Source organism: Solanum dulcamara, chromosome 10 (assembly GCF_947179165.1).
Source record: "Solanum dulcamara chromosome 10, daSolDulc1.2, whole genome shotgun sequence".
Taxonomy (NCBI): domain Eukaryota; kingdom Viridiplantae; phylum Streptophyta; class Magnoliopsida; order Solanales; family Solanaceae; genus Solanum; species Solanum dulcamara.
This window is the reverse complement of record NC_077246.1, coordinates 28,031,451-28,056,004: the sequence shown is the minus strand read 5'-3', so window position 1 is coordinate 28,056,004 and position 24,554 is coordinate 28,031,451. Positions and strand designations below refer to the sequence as shown.

Sequence of the window (24,554 nt, the reverse complement as noted above, 5' to 3'; positions counted from 1 at the left end):
TCTTCTTGTTTTATGGCCTGTCCTTATATACTTGTTACTGATCTTAGTCAACCTATGATGCTTACTGGTACATAGTGTTTATATTGATGCTACTTCTGCACTTTTCTTTGAGTGACAGTGATCCAGAGTCTTCCATGTGGCTTCACATCTAGCGTTGTTGCACTTCCAATTTGAGGGTGAGCTACTTTTGTCCAGGATGTCACAGTTCTTCTAGATACCATGTCTATTCTCTCCTGACATTGTTATATTTATCTAGTTTTATGACTATTCTTAGATACTTCAGTTAGAGTCTTGTACGATGACGTTCAAATTCTGGGAATGTAATAGTTTAGACTTCCACATTCCTTTTTTATATTGCTTGAGACTTTATTTTATGCCTTAATCCTTCTAAATATGATTAATGATTTAGTTAATGCATGTTTTAACTTGGTAAGATATGGTTGATTTATCGGGGGTTAGTATGGGTGTCAATAACGACGGTTTGGATCGTGACACTATTTAATTATATCCTTTTAGATTTTTAGTTATAATAATTTTCTAAATAAAATAGTCTAATTTGAATATTTTTATTAATTCAAACTAAAGATATGGAGTGACTTTGATAGACAACTAAATATAGTTGAGTATATAAGTTTTTCTCTCCTCAGAATAATTCAGGAATTCTAGCATTTACATATAGTTATAGCGCTCAATGATGAGAAATCAGAAATGAGAGGAGGCAAAAATCAAAAGAAACAAAAAGAAAAGTGAATAGAAAGTGAAAGATTGCACACTTATGCTTGAAAGCTTATCATTGTATTATTGTATCATTGGATGAAAATGTAAAATGACACCTACTCACTCACCACGTCTCTAAAGTTTCAAATGGTGGGGTCCACCCAAAATGCTTTTCCAATTTAAAAATCAACAATTTGTAGAAAAAAGAAGATCAAGGAACTATTGTTATTCAAAACTTTTTGCACCAAGATGATATATTCCTAGTTGGTTCCAGCCAAGACATAACTGGTGTCAACTAAGAAATGGATACATTCAAAACTTATACAAATTTTTTTTGTTAATTAACTTATGTACAAATCTTGTAGCATCTTTTTATTCTTTGATGTGTGTGTTGTGGAGTGAGAGGGCGAAGGGGGGGGGGGGGGGTGAATAGAAAAAAATCTCATTTTATTTTTAAATATCTAAAATTACACAAACAAATTCAAAACGAGGTTTTTCTCTCTTGTGAATCTCTTATATTTAAGTTATTAACGGTGTTGATTCTGTCCTAGTCTCAGAATCCATTCAATAGTTAATCCATTATAGTCATATATAAAAAAGGTTGATATGAAACACATATTTTGCCGGTTGGAAGAATATTTAAGCAAAAACAAAATACAACATTTGAGTCGACTTTGATACACATATGAAAAAATGAAAAGGAAATGATGATTAAGAAGAATTCCATGAGTTGTTAATTTGTCTAAGAAGTTTTTTCTGTTTCTTTTCTTTCCATAAACTGTTATTGAAATTGTGCTCAGAGGTATTCTTCAGATAACTAACTTACAACTATCAAACATATATTAACTCGGTCTCACTTTACGCTAAAGTGTTGTTATTTAGGGTCAAGAATTATTTTTTTTGGCTAACAACAATTTTCTGAAACCATTTTTATAATATTTTGAATCATTATCTATATGAACTTATAGCATTCCCTCTATACCAATTTTTATGGCAAACTTTTATTTTAATTCAATCTCAAAAAATATGATACATTTTTTTTATTTGATAAATATTTAATAATAATAACACTATCAATATTTTACCATGTTGAATCATACTTAAAAGATGCACTCTATTTAAGGGAGATAGTGTTAAAACATTATGAAGTTTTTTCATATTTTTTAAACTTTGTACTCAGTTAAACTCCATCATATAAATTGAGATGGAGTGAGTAATTTTTTTATGCATCTATTAAATACATAAAATTTATTTTTTTAAAATCAGAATCGAAATTCATATCAAAGTTCATACTCAGAATTCACATGAATTGGGACAGGGGGATATTGTTTGAAATGCATTTTATAAGTACAGTAAAACCTCTATAAATACATATGCTTGGGACTGAAAAAAAATATTCATTTATCGAAATTATTAGTTTATCGATAAATGCATAAAATATTTATTTATTATTTTAGAGAGTATTTTGCAGTATGTGCCATAAGAAAGAAAAAAAACATTTGAATTAAGAATTTTAAAAGTTTAAATCTAGAAAACTAAAAAGTGTAGTTTTTGCATATTTATTATTTAAATCTAGAAAAGCTAAACGAATTTAGTGAAGTTTAATGTTTTTAATTGTATTCATGTATATAGAATATGAAGAGATTTTATGTTAACTATAAAAGGAAAAAGCTAGATGTTTAACAATTATAATTCAAGTATAATGTCTTCTCATCATTTGAAAGGCATACAAAAATCATCTTTAACCAATAAAATAAGAAACGCAATATGTGAGCATAAGAAAGAGAATTCAACTATTAGCCAAAAAGATTTGCAAGCATGAGATGAAACAAAAGTTTGATTTGACTATTAGTCAATCAACAATATCGCACACTCTCAAAAGGTCGGCAGAGTATTTGTCAAATGAGATGAAAAATAGCGATGCCAAGAGGCATAAACCTGTAAAATACCCTGATTTAGAGAAAGTTTTGTACGAGTGATTTCTTCAAATGCAAGAGAAAGTAAACATGTCAGGAGAAATTATCTAAGGAAAAGCAAAAGATCTTTTCCTGAAAATGTATGGTGAAACTAATTCAGAATTCAGCTTCTCTTCTGGTTGGTTAGAACGTTTCAAGTCAAGATACGAAATCAAGTCTTACAAACGTTTTGAGAAAAGTGGTTCAATTATCATGGAGAACATTAAAAATGAATTGCCTAGCATACAGTCAAAACTAGATCAGTTTGAATTGAAGGATATTTATAATATGGATGAAACTGGACTATTTTATCGATTGGAAGCTGATCATTCACTTGCTACCAAGCAATTTGAAGGTCGCAAAAAAGACAAAGAGAGAATTACCCTTGCTCTCTGTTGCAATGGTGATGGATCTGGCAAAGTACCATTGTGGATTATTGGTAAGTTTGCAAATCCTAGATACTTTTAAAATGTGAACATGAATAATCTTAATTGCATGTATAGATCCAACAAGAAAGCTTGGATAACTGGCTTGCTTTTCCAAGAATATGTTGGCTGATTTGATAAGAGAATGAATGGCATAAAGATTTTGTTAATAGTAGACAATTGCACAGCTCATCCAAAGATAGTTGAAGGCCTAAGAAATGAGAGTTGTTTTTCTTACCTCCTAACACAACGTCTAAGATTCAACCATGTGATGCTGGAATTATTCGAGCATTCAAAGCTCATTATCATCGTCGTCTTTATTTCAACATCCTATAGGGCCTTGAGGTTGAAGCACCAAATACTGAAAAAATTAATATTTTGAATGCTATTAATTTTGCTAACTTGGCTTGAAATTTTGATGTGAAAGAACTAACAATTGCAAATGATTTTCGGCATTGCAAGATCTGGCCGAAAGAAAATAATGTTTTCGAACCACAAGTTAGTGAATTAGATGAAGCTATCCAAGAAGTTGGTGAATTAGATGAAGGTATCCAAGAATTAAATGATGTCATCTCTAATTTAGCCTACAGAAATGTGATGGATGTTGAACATCTTTTGAACTACCCTAACGAGAATAATACAATTATGGAATCACTTACAGAGGAGGAGATTATTCAATCTGTAATGAATAATGATGATGAGAATGATCTTGAACAAGATGATGACATCATTGTCCACATGTATCATCAAAGGAGGCATTTCAAGCAATGACTACATTGTCAAACTATTTGGTACAACACGAATAAAATATTTTAAAAATTGTGTTCACTCTTCAAAAAGTTAAAGATGAGATTAGTTTTGGTTTTGGTGGGAAGAAAAAACAATCAACTATAGAATCATATATTTAAAACAAAATAGTTATTGGTCTATAATTATTGACTGATTAAATATTTATAAATTCTTGATGTATTCTAGTAATTATTACTTTATATTTTTTCTAGGCCTTTAATACTTTATTTTTAATTATTATCTAATGCATTTAGCGAGAATATTATTTTAATATAATTGACCCAAGTCGGGGCTGGAAAAAAATATGCATTTAGCGAGAATATTACTTTAATATAATTGACCCAAGTCGGAGCCGGAGAAAAATATGCATTTAGCGAGATTATTACTTTATCGAGGTTTTACTGGAAGATGAAAAAGGAACGTATTTTATGGAGAGTTGTTTTACTCAGAAATGTTACTTGTGTATTTATTACTTATAACTTCGTTTGTGTTTGATTGAACACTAAAATATTAGGAAAATTATATAAATTAGACATATTAGTGAAATTATTTATTTAAATTGAACCAAATCTAAATTACTTATTCTTTCTCTTTTCTTATTTCGCGCATGACGTTAGTATCAAAACTATGAATTAATCCTTTGTGATACTCCATCAGTATATTGATACCAAGTCAGTATCATATAGGACTAGTTTTAATCCTCTGTGATAATCCGTATATTGATACCCTATCGGAATCATATAGGATTGTGCTCTTTTTTTTTAAAAAAAAAATAAGAAACAATTAAGAGAAAATTATGAAAGTCACAATCTTATTTATTAAACTCTAAATTAATTTAAAATATATTTTTTAAAATTATTTTTTCTCTTTTTGCAAATTTAAAAGTATATATCTAAATTATGACTCTTTTTTTTTAACTATTTTTAAATTAAAATATTAAAGAACTGAAACATACATCAATGATATTATTACAGTATGTAGATATATCGTAATAATATCATGAATGATTGAGTAATTTTATTAAAGAATTAAAGCAAACCTCAATGATAATACTATTCAGTTACTCTTTGATACCAATAGAATATATGATAATTTGATGGTATCAAGAAGGAAGAATCAATCTTTTACCTTTGTTTTTTAGTATAAGTATTTTTTTTTTCCCAAAATATAATGCTACACATATGTAGAGTTCCAAGTGGAGGGACATTATTAATGCTCCAACAGTATGTCTTCATGAACCACTTCCCTTTGTTTACACATTATTTTGAACAGCTTTCCCCTCCCTCTCTCTAGACTTGTAGTATTTCCTACATTCACATGCTCTGTTACTTGAAAAATATTCACCCATTCTTCTTCTTAAAAAATAGTACTAGAACTAGTATTAGAATTCACTCATTCTTCTCCCTAGCCTTTTCTGATACTTGATTTTCCCATGAAAAGTTGTAAAGTTGTTGTTGGGTTTTTCATCCCTTGTTTCTGTCTCATCTATTTATCAACTGCTTTCTCTCCACAAGATAACTACTTGATTAACTGTGGTTGGAATACAGATGTCATAGTTGATAACAGACGCTTCCTTGGCGACTCTAATTTAGTTTATACCTCTCAAGGTAAGTCTATTTTTCAAGAAAATACAAACCCATCTTCCAATTTGTCTTTCCTTTATAGTAGTGCTAGGGTTTTCAATGATGCTTCAAAGTATGTGTTTAATATAAACAAGATTGGGACCCATTTTTTGCGTCTTCACTTCTCTCCCTTGAATGCTCAGAATTATGATCTCAGGAAAGCAAGTTTCAGTTTTTCTGCGAATGGGATTATGCTTTTTAGTAATTTTACTACTAGTAGTGTTGTGGTTAGAGAGTTCATATTGATGGTGGATGATTTTGAACTTAAAATTGAGTTCACGCCCACTACTTCTGAATCCAATTTTGCTTTTGTGAATGCAATTGAAGTGTTTTCAGCGCCTGATGATTTCATAATTGGTGACGGAGCTAAATCAGTTGGTCCTAAGGGAATTCTGGAGTTCAATCAGAATATGACCTTACAAACATTAGAAACTGTTCATAGGATCAATGTCGGAGGGTTAAAGTTAACACCTTTTAATGATACTCTTTGGAGAAGTTGGATTCCAGATGAAGATTTTCTGCTCTTGAAAAATGCTGCTAAAACTGTAAGAACCTCTCATGTTCCCAAGTACCAAAAGGGTGGTGCTACAAGGGAAATTGCTCCTGATAATGTTTATATGACAGCACAGCAGATGAATAGGGATAATGTAACTACAGATTTCATATTCAATATCACATGGAACTTTCCTGTCAGTATTAAAGATGCTTCCCACTTTGTTCGCTTGCATTTCTGTGATATTGTTAGTCTGTCACCTGGACAGTTGTACTTTAATGTATATCTCAACGGCGTCACAGCATACAAAGACCTTGATTTGTCTTCGGTTACATTCCGTGAGCTTGCTACACCGTATTATATAGATTTTGTGGTATACTCAGGCAGTTCAGGCGTTGTGCAAGTAAGCATCGATCCTTCTAACCTAAGTAGTACAATGAGGAAGAATGCCATTCTGAATGGTGTTGAGATTATGAAAATGGTAAATTTTGTGGCTTCCCAGACCGGTTCTAACAAGAGAAATGTTTGGGTTATAGTGAGTTCTGTTCTGGGAAGTTTTGTTCTGCTGACTGTGGTAATGATTCTTGCTGCCTTGCTATTCTTTGTCTGCAGAAAGAAAAAGCTAAAACCGAAGCCCTCAGAAAGTGCTGGCTGGACGCCTTTACGTCAATATGGAAGTAGTTCCCATGGTACATTGTCTGATGGGACTTCACCTGGACCAAATGGATATCTAGGCCAGAGGATACCCTTTGCCGAAATACAATTGGCTACTAATAATTTTGATAAGAGTTTGATAGTCGGTTCTGGTGGCTTTGGGATGGTATACAAAGGTATACTTGGAGACAACAGAAAGGTTGCTATAAAGAGAGGTGTGCCAGGTTCCAGGCAGGGCCTGCCTGAATTTCATACTGAAATCACTGTTCTTTCCAAGATTCGCCACCACCATCTTGTTTCACTTGTAGGCTATTGTGAAGAACAGTCTGAGATGATACTTGTTTATGAGTATATGGAGAAGGGACCTCTTAAGAGGCATTTGTATGGTCCAGGAATATCACCCTTATCTTGGAAGAAAAGGCTTGAGATATGCATAGGTGCAGCAAGAGGTCTCCACTACCTTCACACAGGTTTCGCTCAAGGAATCATCCATCGTGACATCAAGTCAACTAACATTCTTCTTGATGAAAATTGTGTTGCTAAGGTTGCTGATTTCGGTCTCTCAAGGACAGGCCCATGTCTTAATGAGACCCATGTCAGCACTGGTGTAAAAGGAAGTTTTGGCTACCTTGATCCGGAATATTTTCGGAGGCAGCAGCTTACTGATAAGTCGGATGTTTACTCATTCGGAGTTGTTCTATTTGAAGTCTTATGTGCTAGACCTGCCATTGATCCTCTGCTTTCACGAGAGCAAGTGAATTTGGCTGAATGGGCTATGCAGTGGCAGAAGGACGGACAGCTAGACAAGATTGTTGATCCCCATATCAGAGGCCAAATAAAGCTTAGCTGTTTGAGGAAGTTCGGGGAGACTGCCGAGAAATGTTTGGCTGATTATGGAATTGATAGGCCAACAATGGGTGACGTACTGTGGAACTTGGAATATGCATTCCAGCTTCAAGAATCTGGAACAATTGGAGAAGTGCCTGAGATTTCCAATGAGCTTCCAGCGCCTGTGCCAGAGGGTCTCCACAATGAGGCGTATAATGGTGATGGGGCTTCAGATATATCCACAAGCAAGGTATTTTCACAATTGATGACTAATGAAGGAAGATAACTAGTCTACAGTATAGTGCACCGTCAAATCATTGCTCCACAATTTACAGGTATCATGTTGATTTTGGTTCATTATAACATTTTCTCATGACATTTTTCTTAATTGGCAGAGCCATCATTTGCTCTTTGAACCAATGTACTTTATAAAAGTGTATATCATACAATAACCTGCCTATGGTGTAATCCATGTCATGTTTGTTCTCCTTACAAAAGAAATATAGTGCTCTATTGATGAAAATCTATAAGCAGAAATGTGCTTGCGTACCAAATCCATCAGAGTCTGTTCATGCTGGCTACAACCTCAAATCACATAATGCCTATCAAAATAAGAGTCCTACTGCTCATCCGGTGTCTAAGGTGTATCTTGTACCTAAAGTGCAGTACACTGAACACCAACCCAAATTCCCTACCCTCAACATGACCACCTTTGTTTGATAGTCAGTTTCTATGCTTTTGGATGGTTTAAGCTGAACATTTCATTCTTCTAAAGAGGGGATACCAGCTCCAGACTATACCTAGATGGAAAGCTGGGTTGAATGTTAGAGTGAGTACTTGAAACAGACGACTATAGCATGTAAATGTTTCATGTTTCCCATCAACCTTTTTCTTTTTTACCAATATGGCAACTGTACTCTCGGATCATGCATCAAAGGATTGGAGTTTAGGATTGAGCAATTCAACAGATATAGCCTTTTAACTTCATTGTACTTGAAATGTGTAGTTGAATGCCCAACTTATAGTAATTGACCACCAAAGTCATTCAACTTTGTTTAGCTAGCCTCCATGGCCATTTTAGCCAGAAATACAATTTCCTATACATATTTTATGATGTGATAAACTTTAAATTTTAGGGATCTTCTTTTAAAAATATTAAAATCAATACTTGGATTTATTAGGACACAACCCACTCTAAATTTGTTCCAATTCTTGACTCGACCTACTTAAATGGGTTCACTATATAAGATGTCCTTAATAACTTAAACAAAAAAGAATACGATAGTGCTTCATTTCTAACGTTTTAAATATTTTAGATGTCCTTACAAACACTTGACCATCCTATGTTTTTTAGTTGAATGTTATTAAGTGCATCTCTTGTGTAGTCAACTCAATTTAAGCGGCTCATCTCACGAATTGGTTTGGACTTGTGATGAGTTGGGTCATAATAAATTTTAATAAATTTTACCTAAATCCTATAATGGAAAAGTCTAATTACTATACATCCCTCATCGTACCAAAATTATCCGATTTCCCCTTTTTTCAATTTTGCTGATACATTAGTTATGTAACTGATACATCAACTTTAGCTGTAGAATAGTTAATGCAGATCATTTATTTATGGATAGTATCTTAATATAAGGTATGATTGGTTCTTTAAATCAATTACTAATCTAATTAATAGGATTAATTGGTTAAAAAAAAACAACGGTTGTGTACATGAAGATTCAAGCCAAAAAACAGAGCATCAATTCAAACCAAAGTCGATTTCAATTTTTTTTTCCAGTTTTGCTGATACATTAGTTATGTAACTGATACATCATCTTTAGCTGTAGAATAGTTAATGCATATCAATTATTTATGGATAGTATCTTAATATAAGGTATGATTAGTTCTTTAAATGAATTACTGATCTAATTAATGAGATTAATTGGTTAAAAAAAGCAACGGTTGTGTACATGAAGATTCAAGCCAAAAAACAGAGCATCAATTCAAACCAAAGTCGATTTCAATTTTTTTCTCCAGTTTTGCTGATACATTAGTTATGTAACTGATACATCATCTTTAGCTGTAGAATAGTTAATGCATATCAACTATTTATAGATAGTATCTTAATATAAGGTATGATTAGTTCATTAAATGAATTACTGATTTAATTAATGAGATTAATTTGTTAAAAAAAGCAACGGTTATGTTCATGAAGATTCAAGCCAAAAAAAATAGCATCGTCTTCAATGGAAAAAATAGAGCATCACTTCAAACCAAAGTCGATTTCAATTTTTTTTCCAGTTTTGTTGATACATAAGTTATGTATCTGATACATCAACTTTAGCTGTAGAATAGTTAATGCACATCAACTATGTATAGATAATAGATTGAGATAAGGTATGATTGTCTCTTTAAATCAATTACTGGTCTAATTTATGGAATTAATTGGTTAAAAAAGGCAACAGTTATGTACATAAAGTTTCACGTAAAAAAACAGAGCATCAATTATGTACTGCACGTTTTTGATACATCAATTATGTATAAACTATACTAATTAGAGACTGATACATCAATTCTGATACATCAAATCTATAGTTGATACATCAGTTGTGATACATATGTGTGAATATTATTTCCTGCAGTTTTTTGATACATCAGTTAGGTATAATATGTGCTAATTAAATACTGATACATCAGTTCTGATACATCAGTTCTGTAGTTGATACATAAGTTTTGATATATATACGTGAATTTTATTTCTTGCGGATTTTTGATACATCAGTTATGTATAAACTGTGTTAATTAAATACTGATACATCAATTTTGATACATCAGATCTGTAGTTGATACATCAGTTGTGATACATATGTGTGAAGTTTATTTTCTGCAGTTTTTTGATACATCAGTTAGGTATAACCTGTGCTAATTAAATACTGATACATCAGTTATGTAGTTGATACATACGTTCTGATACATATATGTAAAATTTATTTCTTGCGGGTTGTTGATTAATCAGTTAGGTATAACATGTGTTAATTAAATACTGATACATCAGTTCTACAGTTGATACATAAGTTATGATACATATATGTGAAGTTTATTTCCTGCAGGTTGTTGATTAATCAGTTAGGTATAACATGTTCTAATTATATACTGATACATCACTATAGATACATTAGTTGTGTAGTTGATACATAAGTACTGATACATATATGTGAAGTTTAATTATTACTTATATGTGATACAAAAGTATATGTATCAGATTCATTAAAAAATGGTAAACGTTATTGTGATACATAAGCAAGATGCCCCGGGCAGTCAAGTTTGATACATTAGAATATGATACATAAACTTTAATTTTATATTCGAGTTTGACAGATGAGAAAAACATACAAATCTTTTCAATTGATATATGGAAAGATTATTACATTTCAGTTGCTTACTGATTCTGATACATTACAGTTAATGTATCAGATACATTAAAACAACAGATACACCTAAAATATTTACTATTACAAAAAAATGGTTATAATATTCTTGATTACGTACTTCATTCCTTGCATTGACATAAAAAATGGTTAAATACAATTTGAACTTTATACATAAATACGATGTATCAGACGCATTAAAATATTTGATATATGAGAATCTGATACATACAGAAGATGTATCAGAAGTAGTAAGGCTTCATAAATTATAATCTGATACATAAATGTAGATGTATCAGAATCATTAAAACTTGATATAATAGAAATTGACACTTAAACACGATGTATCAGAAGTAGTAAATCTCCAGAAAAAATGACATTTTAAAAAAACACTATGTATCAGAAGCGTTAACGCTTGATACATGAGAATCTGATACATAAACAATATGTATCAAAATCAAAAAACCTTCATAAAACGGCATTAAAAAAAGAAACTTAATTGAACCCATACCTTTGGGAGATTAGAGCGTATTGTAACCCCTTGAATCTTATTGTCTAGTTCTTTGGGTGCATGTTTAACTGGAGCTTTCGACTTTAATTTCTCACGTAGCTTATCCATCACTGCTGGATCATTACGATGTTTGGATGTAACCTCGTCGTAACCTTCCCAAGATGAATCAGAACTAGGTGAAACAAGAATTCCTTGATTTTTATTCAACTGTGTGAGACCATAAACGGATTCCATATGTATCATTGAAGATATGAGTTAAAAAATAGAAAGATTTACAGAAGAAAGCAAAGGATACCAATTTTAGAAGATTTTTCAAAGATTTACGGAAGAAATCAAAAGATACAAATTTTAGGAGAAATAAGATTGAATCAGGATGAAGTGAGATTCCAGATAAGGAAAAACTTAAATATACCTTAGTTAGAACCTTGAAATTGAATAACAGATGTACTCAAAAATTCAAAATCTCAAAAATTGATGAAGATGAGCGAATTTAGGTGAGGATTTAGGGAGGAAGAGTGATGTATCAGTGAGGGAGAGAGAGTTAAAGGAAAAAGAGGGATTTTTGATATTTTTTGGTATAATAGAGAATACAAGTAAATATGGTATTAGAATATGTGTAAAAGGGTAATTTTTTCATAAATTTAAGAGATAAGTGTCAAAAATAAATCTAATTTTTTTTTTGAGTTTTATAGTTAAATATTGAAAGTGTGAGCTTCTGTTACATTCCGTATTTTTGCATCTTGGATTATTCGTAAGCTAACGGTTATAAATTCAAGGACTTTTAATTTTGAATTTTAAAAGGACATGATTTGTTGTAGATGTCAAGTTATATGAATAATTTATGTATAGTAAAATACATCTCAAGAAGGACCCTTAAGCCAAATCAAAATAGAAGCCATCAAATATGTTTTTCTTAAAGTCACGTTTCGGGGTAAGCTGACTTTGGGAGGCCATAACCTCTTTATAATTTGGGAATTTGGGAAAACTCTCAAAATGAAAGTTGTAGGTAATTGAAATATCTTTCCAACCATAGGTCGTGGGACGAAATGTGATATCGGAGTAATAAGATATAGATGTTTTAAGTCTGACAGGCCAAACTAAATAGTGAATTCGGCCCAACCCAATTCTAATTCGGGTCAGGCCCAATACCCACGAAATTAATCTAATTCTTATCTCTTCCTTCATACTTTAGACTAAGAAAATATCCAGAAAAATTTCCAGAGAGAGAGAGAGAGGGGAAGTTCTTGAGAGAAAAACCAAATCCGACCAAAATTAAAGCCCCGAATCTCAAAGCTCTTGAAGAGAAAATTGTTGTACGTCGCATTGGCTTCAATTTGAGCTAGATATCATCCAATAAGGAGAAGATTTTATGTGGTGCTGCAAATTTAAGGTAATATTAAAGTTTCCTTTTCATTGTTAACAAGTTTAGTTAGAGTTTTAACGGATTAGAACGGAGAAAATAGTGTTATAAACTAGTTTGGTGATTTGTTGAGATTTATAGGTTAAAGGGTTGTTTTAGGTAGATTAAATGGATGGAATTAGCTTAGTGATGATGTATAATAATGGTTGATATTGTTTTGATGTTGTTGATGAGTTGTTGTTCTTGAATTTGGAGGAAAAAGGTGTATGAAGATTGTGAATGTTCAAACTCGTTTTTGGAATTGAGTAGCTGGTAGTAATTCGGGAATATCTCATTGTGTAGACCTTCGATTTTAGATATTAAATATGTTTTGGAAAGCTAATACACGTACCTACAACTCTTATGTTTATGTCTTAGTCTATATCTGCTGTTATTATGTCGAAAACTGAGGATGAATCATAAGACAAATTCTGTCCAGATTCTGGATTGAAAAATCCTTCATGTATAACTGTTCGTATTTTGATGATATCTCTTTGTAGAAAATGATTTTTGAGTTGATTTCTTTTTCATTGGAAACTTAAGACAGATATCTAAATGTTTAATGAAGGTCATAAAGTCCAGTTTTGCCGTTTTCATTTTCAAAATTTAGATACAACGTGAGGTACTTGACTTTTCGAATTTACTGCTTTGGTAACATGAGTCGGGTGGAAATATTCTAGGCTTATTGTCAATAATAAATCTTATTTTGTGTCAATATTTTGGATTGTTGATGTTGATTGATGATTATATAGCTGGTTTGAAAGTGAGAAAAGTGAGCGGTATAGGGGAGGTGCTGTCCAATTTTTTTTAGAAATTACCTACTAACGATAAACTACGTTTTATTCTTGTCCATAGCTTAACCATAGTGCTTAACGTTTTAATATAGGTTGAGACAATATTGGACAGCATATACGTATAAACGCTAAAGGTATGTAAAGTTAACATTTTCTTCTTTTGGCATGATCCATATGAAACGAACGAATGACGTATGCTTAAATTCCAAAGAAACTCTTATTCGTAGATATACTCGGATGGCTACCGTTCTTGATTTTCAAAATTTATATTGTTATGTCTTGACTCATGTGTATGATTCCAGCCATCCTAGTTGGTATAACTCATGTTGTGGTATAATTCATATTTTAGTATAATCCATAATTGGTGTGATTCATAATGACTATTGTCTTGGTTTTCAAATGATGGACTGTTTTGCTTATTCTATTAAGTCTCCGATAATGATCAAATTTCACAAGGTTGCTAATGATACCTTATTCGTGCATATTGTTATGGTATTATTCACCGAGTCCTATGATAGGCTGGGTATGTTATCATGTATGGATTTCACTACATTATTCACCGAGTCCCTTACTAGAGGGCCAGGTACGTGATATGATAATATGATATTATGATGATATGACGATATGATTATGGCACCGAGTCCCATAATGGGCAGGGTACGGTATCAGTGTACACTACTCTATTCACCGAGTCCCTTGCTAGAGGGCCGGGTATGGTATATATATACATATGACGATATATTGATATAATTATGACACCGAGTCCCATAACGGGCCAGGTACGATATATGATGATGATATGCATGTCTTCATTTTATAAGACACAGGTACAGTGATTTATTGATTATGATACTTGACTCCTGAATCTTTATTTCAGATGTGATCTCCGTTACGATATTTTATGCTTTATATACTCGGTACATATTTCGTACTGACCCCCTTCTTTGGGGGGCTGCGTTTCGTGCCCGCAGGTACAGATACTCATTTTGAAGAGCTATCAGCTTAGGATTCTACTCAACGAGTTTGAAGTGCTTCATTGTCTCGGAGCCCAAACTTTGGGTACTAATCCTTATAATGTATATATTTGTGTATTTAGGGGTACGACGGGGCTCTGTCCCGTCATATGCTATTGTTAATCCTCTTAGAGGTCTGTAGACATATGAGTGGGTTGTATATAGATGTTGTCCGGTGTACTAGTATGACTTATGTTTTTGGACGTTTACATTCAGAATGGAAGCCTTGTCGGCTTACATATTATGTTATCTTATTTTTGACAATTAAGACTCCCCAAGAAATAGGTGATTTTGGTATATATATAAGTAACAGTTTGAGACGACGTGCTACCCATATAAATCTTATATCATGTTTAATTGCCGATTGACTATAGATAATAGGTGTGTATATGAGGGTCCAATTCGGACACTAGTCACGGGGTTAGGTCGTGACAGCTTCATACCTAAACTATCACTTATTAGTTTGAGAAACGCACAGTAATACACTCTTTCTACTCTCTCTATTTTTTGAAAAAATCTTGTCACATGATATTCCACATGGATAAAATATTCATCTTAACAAAAATTAAATAAACTATTAATATTAGTTAAAAGTTAAAGACTAAAGTATTTTTATCCCTAAAAAAAGAAATTATTTTTTTAGAAATGAATTTACTTTTTTTAAAAAAATAAAATTTAATATATTTTGCTCACGCACTTCACCACCTCTTCCCCCCCTCGTCATTTTATTTTTTAAATTTTTTTTTATAAAATATTTTAAAAAAATTCATACTTCACCCTCTCTCTCACTCCTTCCTAGAAAATGTTATTATTTGTATTTTAAAAAAAAATAAATTACACCCACCCACCTAATCCTCCCCTCTTAATTTATATTTATTTATTTTTATATTTTTTCGTTTTATGTTAAATATGTACATACATTTTTAGAAAAATATTTTTTCCTAAAAATAAAAATTTTATTTTAAGAAAAATCTTGCGGTAAGTAAAAATTACTTTTCTAAAATCATATGTATATATCTAACACAAAATTTAAAAAAATTGAAAGTAGAGGATTAGGTGGGGCAGGGTAGATTTTCTTTTTAAAAATAAATATAAACATCTAAATTATTATTTGAAAGGGCGGGGTCGATGAAGTAAGAATTTTTTAAAAAAACTTTTATATGTTTTTTTACTCTTTTAAATATTTTATATTATTAATTATCATAATTTATAATATTTTTTTACGTAATTATTGTTAGTGAAATTACAAGATTACAAATTACAATTGAAAAATAAAATGAAGAAATTAACTTTACTTCTTAGCTGAGGCGCGGATATCTCGCTCTTTTTAAGGAGATTCAAGCCCACTGCAGTAAATCGTTTCACTGGTCCAACAGTAGTCCTCTTGACTTGTCCCCTCTAGGATACAATAGCCTTATCACAAAATGTAACTCAACAAACTCTGGACAAGAGTTGAGTTTAAAGCTCCACACAAAGAACACCTCCCTTCAACTAATAAGAACTCTCTTTTTAGACAAACTTAATTCTCTCAATTTTTTTTCTTCTCTTATCTTGCATTTCAAAACAAAGAAGACCTCTCTATTTATAGGAGAGAAAATCATACAAAGATGAAAAAATAATGGAATGCCATCATTATCATCATTTAGTGCACCATTATGATTTAGTGCACCATTTATTAGTGATAATTATGTTAAAAATACATAATGGAATGATTTAGTGCACCACTTATTAGTGATAATTAGATTAAAAATACATAATGAAATGATTTAGTCTTGCACTAACTAAAGATGATAATGAAAGACATTTTTATGCACTAAAGAGAGAATAATAAGATATGTCACTTATGCAAATTAATATCACTCAATATTGATATTAAAATGCTTAAACACTTACAATTATCAAATATATATATAAAATAAAGACCGAGAGAAACAATTAAGACAGAAAAATCACAGCGACACTACCAAAGGGTCGTTCAATATATCAATGATGTGAGCAAATAGTCACATGACAATCAAAAACTAACGGGTTCCATTTTTTTTTTTAAAAGAAAAGCTGCATATTAACAGGATACTTTTGTCTAAAATGAAAATAGTATAAGCATAAAGAGCTAAAGCACAACAACATTAAAGCACAAAATATAAAAATTATCAAAACTTTCTCTAGGTGGATAGGCAGGCATGTTGACCTCCTATCTGCATCACCTAGTTAATTCCCTCTTATAATATAGTAGTATATGTATAGTAGAAAGAAAGAAATCAATGACTGCTATTTATTTGATACTAAACTATAAATACAAATAATAATTCATTATTGTTATAAAATATTCTATATCTGAACAAATTTTAACGGAGAGAGTAAGAAAACTAAAAGAGAACAGAAGAGAGAATTATGAATGTATTTTTTTCGTTTCTGTGTATCCTTCTTCATGCCACAAGGTGGCCTTTTATACTAGTAAAAATGTATCAATCATGATACAAATTGAAGACCAAGTGGGCAACTTGCCCACTTTTAAGTGGGCCCCACTTGGAAAACAACATCCAATACATAATACTCCCCCTTGGATGTTTACGTGTAAAAAAAATATTACAAGAAATAATTGATATTGCAATTCTGAACCCCTATAGATGTAATGTCTCGTTAAAAATCTTACTTAGGTAAAACCCAGTAGAAAAAAGCCTAGTGAAAGAAAGAGAGTACACACATCTGGTAATACGCCTTGAGTGCTGCCTCATTAAAAACCTTGCCAGGAAAACCCAGTGGGACAAAACCATGGTTAAGGGAAAAAGAGTGCAACGCGTATTTTACTCCCCCTGATGAAAACTTTATTTGATATTTTGGAGACGACGCATTCCAACCTTATATCTTAATTTCTCAAAAGTTGATGTTGGTAATGCCTTTGTAAATAAATCTGCAAGATTATCACTTGAACGAACTTGTTGTACATCTATATCACCATTCTTCTGTAGATCATGTGTGAAAAATAATTTTGGTGAAATATGTTTCGTTCTGTCTCCTTTTATGAAGCCACCTTTCAATTGAGCTATGCACGCGGTATTATCTTCGAATATAACTGTGGGTAATTTGACATTAGTTTCCAGACCACATCTTTCTTTGATGAACTGTATTATCGATCTCAACTATACACATTCTCTACTTGCTTCATAAATTGCTATTATTTCAGCATGATTTGAAGAAGTAGCAACAATTGACTGCTTTGTGGATCGTCATGATATAGCAGTCCCTCTGTGTGTAAATAGATAGCCTGTTTGAGATTGAGCTTTGTGTGGGTCTGATAAATAACCTGCATCTGCATAACCAATAAGGTCTGCACTATCTTTGTTAGTATAAAACAAACCCATATCAATAGTACACTTCAGGTATCGCAAAATATGTTTGATACCGTTCCAATGCCTTTGCGTTGGGGATGAACTATACCTTGCTAGCAAATTAACAGAAAATGTTATATCAGGTCTAATTGCGTTAGCAAGATACATAAGTGCACCAATAGCACTGAGATATGGTACTTCAGGACCAAGAATTTCTTCATCCTCTTCTGGAGGTCGAAATTGATCTTTTTCCACTTCAAGTGATCGAACAACCATTGGAGTACTTAATGGATGTGCTTTGTTCATGTAAAATCTTTTTAAGATTTTCTCAGTGTAGGCAGATTGGTGGACAAAAATCCCGTCAGCTAAATGTTCAATTTGCAGACCTAAACAAAGTTTTGTCTTTCCAAGGTCTTTCATCTCAAATTCTTTCTTTAGATACTCAATCGCCTTTTGGACCTCTTCAGGGGTTCCAATGAGATTTATGTCATCAACATAAACGGCGAGTATAACAAACTCCGATTCCGTTTTCTTAATAAAAACACATGGACAAATAACATCATTTATATAGCCTTCATTTATTAAGTACTCACTAAGGCGATTATATCACATACGCCCTGATTGTTTCAGACCATATAATGATCTTTGCAGTTTTATTGAGTACATTTCCCGAGACTTTTTACATGCTTCAGGCAATTTTAATCCTTCTGGGATTTTCATGTAAATTTCATTATCAACTGAACCATAAAGGTAAGCTGTAACTACATCCATTAGATGTATTTCGAGATTTTTATGTACAGCTAGACTGATGAGATATCGAAATGTTATTCCATCCATAACAGGTGAATATGTTTCTTCATAGTTGACTCCGGGTTTTTGAGAGAATCCTTGTGCAACAAGGCGTGCCTTATATCTTACAATTTCATTTCTCTCATTTCATTTTCTAATAAAAACCCATTTATAGCCAACTGGTTTTACACCTTCAGGGGTTTGGACTACAGGTCCAAAAACCTCACGTTTAGCAAGTGAGTCTAATTCTGATTGAATTGCCTTTTGCCATTCTGGTCAATCACATCTACGTCGACATTCTTCGACGGATTTAGGCTCAAGACTTTCACTATCTTGCATGAGGTTAAGTGCAACATTATATGCAAAAACATTATCAATCGTAATTTTAGATCAATCTAAATTTATCTCATCACCGAAAGAATTTATTAAAAGTTCTTCATTTACTTGAGTCTCGGGTTCACTGATTTCTTCAGGAATATCAGGATTACTCAAATCTTGACCTTCTTCAGGAGGTTCTATTATAGTATCATCTTTATTATTTCTTAAGCTTCTCTTTCTAGAATTTTTATCCTTTGAACCCAACGGTCTACCACGCTTCTGGCGTGTTTGGGATTCAGAAGCTATGATACTTGTAGATGATCCTTTTGGGACATCAATCCGGATAGGCACATTCACTGCAGGGATATGTGACTTAGTTATCCGTTTTAAATCAATAAATGCATCTGACATTTGATTTGCTATTTTCTACAAGTGGATGATCTTCTGGACCTCTTCTTCACATGTGCGGGTACGTGGATCAAAATGTGATAGTGATGAAACTTTCCACGCAATTTCTTTTTCTTTTTCGGGTTCCTTTTTCTCTCCCCCTAATGGCGGGAAAATTGTTTCATCAAACCGACAATCTGCAAATCGAGCAGTGAATAAGTCTCCAGTCAATGGTTCAAGGTATCTAATTATGGAGGGTGAGTCAAACCCGACATATATACCCAACCTTCGTTGAGGGCCCATTTTTATACGTTGTGGTGGTGCTACAGGCACGTATACCGCACAACCAAAAATTCTTAAATGGGCTATATTTGGTTCATGACCAAATACTAATTGTGACGGAGAGTATTTATTATAATGTGTTGGTCTAAGACGTACAAGTGCTGCTGCATGTAAGATAGCATGACCCCAAACAGTAATTGACAATTTTGTTTTCATTAGTAGAGGTCTTGCTATCAATTGTAGGCGCTTTATAAATGACTCTGCAAGGCCATTTTGAGTATGAACATGAGCAACATGATGTTCAATTTTTATCCCAATTGATAAGCAATAATCATTAAATGCTTGGGATGTAAATTCTCCAGCATTATCAAGGCGAATGGCCTTAATTGGATAATCTGGGAATTGCGCTTTCAATCTTATTATTTGTGCTAACAACTTCGCAAACGCCAGGTTGCGAGATGATAACAGGAACACATGAGACCATCTAGATGATGCATCTATTAGGACCATAAAATATCTAAACAATCCACTAGGTGGATGAATAGGTCCACATATATCTTCATATATACGCTCTAAAAAGCCAGAAGATTCGATGCCAACCTTCAGGGTTGATGGTCTGGCAATTAATTTGCCTTGATAACAAGCAGCACATGAAAATTCATCATTTGTAAGAATCTTCTGGTTCTTTAACGGATGTCCAGTTGAATTTTCAAGAATTCGTCTCATCATTATTGATCCAGGATGACCTATTCGATCATGCCATAGTATAAATGTATTTGGATCAGTAAACTTCTGGTTTACGATCATATGTGCTTCAATTGCACTAATTTTTGCATAATATAGGCCAGATGACAGAGTTGGTAATTTTTCCAAAATATATTTCTGGTGTGAGACACTTTTGGTTATACCAAGATATTCAATATTCATTTCATTTAGTGTCTCAACATGATATCCATTTCTGCGGATATCTTTAAAACTTAACAAGTTTCTTGGGGATTTAGAAGAGAATAATGCATCTTCTATAACAATTTTTGTCCCTTTAGGCAGAATTATAGTAGCTCTTCCGGAGCCTTCAATCATTTTGGAATTGTCAGATATCGTAGTAACATTAGCTTTTCTTCTAAGCAGGTTGCAAAAATATTTATCGTCTTTAAAAATAGCATGAGTTGTTCCACTATCAATTACACAAATATCTTCTTGATTGATCATTGATCCAAATAAAATTTGAGGCATTTCCATATTTTTTTTCAAAAAGAAAGAAAGTAAATATTATAATTAATACCTGATTTATTATACAAAGTTTTATTTCATTACATTAAGCTAGAAAAATACAAACATAATATTTAATACATATAACAACAAAGAGAATTATTTAAATATTATCGGACTTATCAACATTCATATTTACTTCTGGAAAATTAAAGAAATCAGCTACATCCAGATGCATGGGCTCAATATTGTCCTCAGAGATAAAATTTGTCTCTGGATTATTTTCTGCCCTTTTTAACGATGCCTGATATAGCTGAACCAAGCATTTTGATGACCGGCAAATCCGCGACCAGTGCCCCACACCTCCACATCTATGACATATTGTTTCTGAATTATTCTTCGGTAAAGCTTCTGGCTTTTTACCCTGCCTTTTATATTGCTGGTTATTTCTCGGTGCCAGCCGAGCATCATGATTAAAATTTCTTCTTTGACTACGACCACGACCACGACCACGACTGGGGCCATGGCCTCTTTCTCGTTGGTTAGAATTTGCCTGATTCACTTCAGAAAGTGGTAAAGAACCAACTGGCCGACTATCATGATTTTTCATTAATAGTTCATTATGTCTTTCAGCAATAAGAAAGTGAGAAAGTAATTCAGAATATTTTTTAAAGCCTTTTTCGCGATATTGCTGCTGCAGGAGCATATTCGCGGGTGGAAATGTGGAGTATGTTTTTTCAAGTTTATCTTGTTTCGTGATTTCATCTCCGCATAAAGTTAACTGAGCTATAATTCTAAATAAAGCAGAATTATATTCAGTTATATTTTTAAAGTCCATCAGTCTCAGATTTAACCAGTCATAACGTGCTTGTGGAAGCATGACCAACTTCAGGTGGTCATACCTTTTTTTTAAATTTTTCCACAATTTCAAGGGATCTTTTAATGTAAGATATTGTAATTTAAGACCCTCGTCAAGATGGTGGCGGAGGAAAATCATAGCTTTTACACGGTCTTGACTAGATGCCGTGTTATCATCTTTGATGGTGTCTGCCAGATCCATCGATTCAAGATGAATTTCGGCATCTAGTGCCCATGAGGAGTAATCTTTTCCAGAGATATCCAAAGCAACAAATTCAATTTTTGAAATATTTGCCATTTTATGAAAAGAAAATTAAATAAAATTCTTACCGCTTTTTGTTACCTTCAAAAACAAATAACCGGAGCCTCGTGCTGATAACGTGTTATAAAATATTCTATATCTGAACAAATTTTAACGGAGAGAGTAAGAAAACTAAAAGAGAACAGAAGAGAGAATTATGAATGTATTTTTTCGTTTCTGTGTTTCCTTCTTCATGCCACAAGGTGGCCTTTTATAGTAGTAAAAATGTATCAATCATGATACAAATTGAAGACCAAGTGGGCAACTTGCCCACTTTTAAGTGGGCCCCACTTGGAAAACAACATCCAATACATAATAATTATCAATTTTTCATTCCCACCTCCTTTGTTGTCTCCAGTACCCCCCCCCCATCTGTGTCTCTCCCCCTCATTTTTCTTTGGCTTAATATATAATTAGTCCTTTATATTTAGAGGAGAAAATACATAGAAACCCCCTAAACTATGATTTAGTTTTGAAGAAGACATTTAAACTTTGAAAAGGTCCTAACACACCCCTAAATTAGTTTAAAGTTAAATTATTAAATCCCTTTTTAGTATCTGACACATAGAATGTATCTCACCCTCCTAAAGAGCGTGAAAACCAAAAACAAAAATAAGATTAATATTTATTTTTTACAATATTTTTTGTTAAATAAATTTATAACTTTTTTATTTTTACTATTTAAATCTTTTTCTCTTTCTTTCTCTTTTTCCTTCTTCTTCTCCTTCCTCAGCTTCACCATTGAAGGACGATGGCAATGACTTCAATTTTTTTTTCTTTCTCTTTCTCTTTTCGTTTTATTCTTTTCATTATTTTCCTTTTTGTATGATCTTCTCTTTGAATTGATCAAATAAATGCTTTCTTTCTTTTCTTTTTTCTTCAAAAAATCAGCTTGTTCTTATATTTTTTTCCTTTTTTAAAAAATATTTCTGATTCAAAAAATGAAAAAGATGGAGAAAGAATCAAAAAGGGTCATTGAAGAGATTGACGGCAGCAGCGATGACGGAGAGAGAATCGGCGGGATCATGTTCAGACCAAGTAAAAAATATACATCTGAGTTAGAGAGAGAGTTTTAGTTTTTGCACTTACAACTAGGGGTGTTCATGGTTCGGTTTGGGTCGGTTATTGATTAAAACTATAACCAAACCAATTTAATCGGTTATTAAAAGCCTAAAACCATAACCAAACCAAGTAAAATAATAACCACGGGTTTGGTTATTGTCGGTTTGGTTTGGTTTGGTTCGGTTATTCGGTTTATGACTAGCCGAGACAATTCAAATATTCTCTCTCTACATTCTTCAAATTCTTACGAAACTTTTTTTTCCTCACGACCCACAAAGGTTCGAAACAGAAAAAGAAAAAACTTAAACATTCAAAATAAAAAAGAAAACAACTTAAAATCAATTTAAAATTTGAAAAATTTCTTACAAACCCTCTCAAAATTTGACAATCTTGTACTTGGGGTTGAGGAGTTGAGGTTGCTCTTGAGCCTTCTCTGTTAGTCTATGACTGTGAGTTTGTGACTTTGTGAGAAACTAACGTGAGAGGAACAGAAATGTAAAAGGAAAACAGATACTAGGATTTTAAAGTTTTAACTTTTACCTTATGTTGCTGCCTGCTGCTTAAGTGCTTAGTGCTTATTAGAAATTTAGAATTTAGAATTGAGGATTTAAAATTGGCCTTGAGAGTTGGGCTAATGGGCTTGGATTGTTAGACTTGGATTGCTGTTTAGTGTTTATTAGAATTTATAATTGAACTTGAGAGTTGATCTTGGATTGTTGGGCCTTAAAAATAAGTAGATTAATATTAAATTAATAATTAAAAGGTATAAAATATTTTTAATTATTTATGAAAAACTAATATTATACATATAAATAATTATAAATTTTATGTATATAATTATCGGTTTGGTTCGGTTATTTATTCGGTTATTTTTTCCTATAACCATAATCAAACCAAATATTATCGATTATTCAAATTTAAAACCAAACCAAACCAAACCAAACCAAATGTCGGTTTTTTATTCGGTTTGGTTAAATTTTCGGTTTGGTTTTGGCTTTAACCAAAACTGTGAACAACCCTACTTACAACACATCTTGATTTTGAGCAAAAAATAAAGGCAAAGTACACAAAAAGAAGATGAATTGTCGGAGGAAATAGAGGAAATTTTGCTCCTACAATTTTGCGTAGCGATTAATTTGATATATTTTTTTTATTTTTCAATCTTAATTTTGATTGGCGATAACAAATGTTGAGATGGTGTTACAACACTGGTGGCTTTGCTAGAGGATCGTCGGCGGCGAGGAAGAGGAGCAAAAAAATTGGGGCTCAGCAGTCCAACATATAGGAACTATTGAAGAAGAAGAAAAGAGAATTTTTCGTTTTAAAAAATAAAATATATGAAAATAAAAATTAAAAATTAAAAATCAAAAATAAAAAATAATTGACACGTAGCAGGTAATAAT

At 32.3% G+C, this 24,554-nt stretch overlaps 2 protein-coding genes across 4 annotated transcripts; both read left to right on the top strand.

Moving 5' to 3' along the window:
- Positions 1–2,771: 2,771 nt before the first annotated feature.
- Positions 2,772–3,868, top strand: LOC129869736 (CENP-B homolog protein 1-like). The gene is made up of 2 exons (XM_055944368.1): positions 2,772–3,111; positions 3,525–3,868. Exons 1-2 carry the CDS (start codon positions 2,772–2,774, stop codon positions 3,866–3,868), a joined length of 684 nt encoding a protein of 227 aa, XP_055800343.1.
- Positions 3,869–5,062: 1,194 nt separating this feature from the next.
- LOC129870718 (probable receptor-like protein kinase At5g24010) lies at positions 5,063–14,703 on the top strand. 3 transcript variants are annotated; one of them, XM_055945565.1, is made up of 2 exons: positions 5,063–7,818; positions 14,575–14,703. In XM_055945565.1, the coding sequence occupies exon 1, from the start codon at positions 5,319–5,321 to the stop codon at positions 7,767–7,769; it is 2,451 nt and encodes an 816-aa protein (XP_055801540.1). In that variant the 5' UTR covers positions 5,063–5,318; the 3' UTR covers positions 7,770–7,818; positions 14,575–14,703. The 3 variants fall into 3 exon arrangements, with proteins under 3 accessions (XP_055801540.1, XP_055801541.1, XP_055801542.1); XM_055945566.1 differs by lacking the exon at positions 14,575–14,703 and adding an exon at positions 8,018–8,557; XM_055945567.1 differs by lacking the exon at positions 14,575–14,703 and having other exon boundaries at positions 5,066–5,493; positions 5,836–7,951.
- The last annotated feature ends 9,851 nt before the right edge of the window (positions 14,704–24,554 follow it).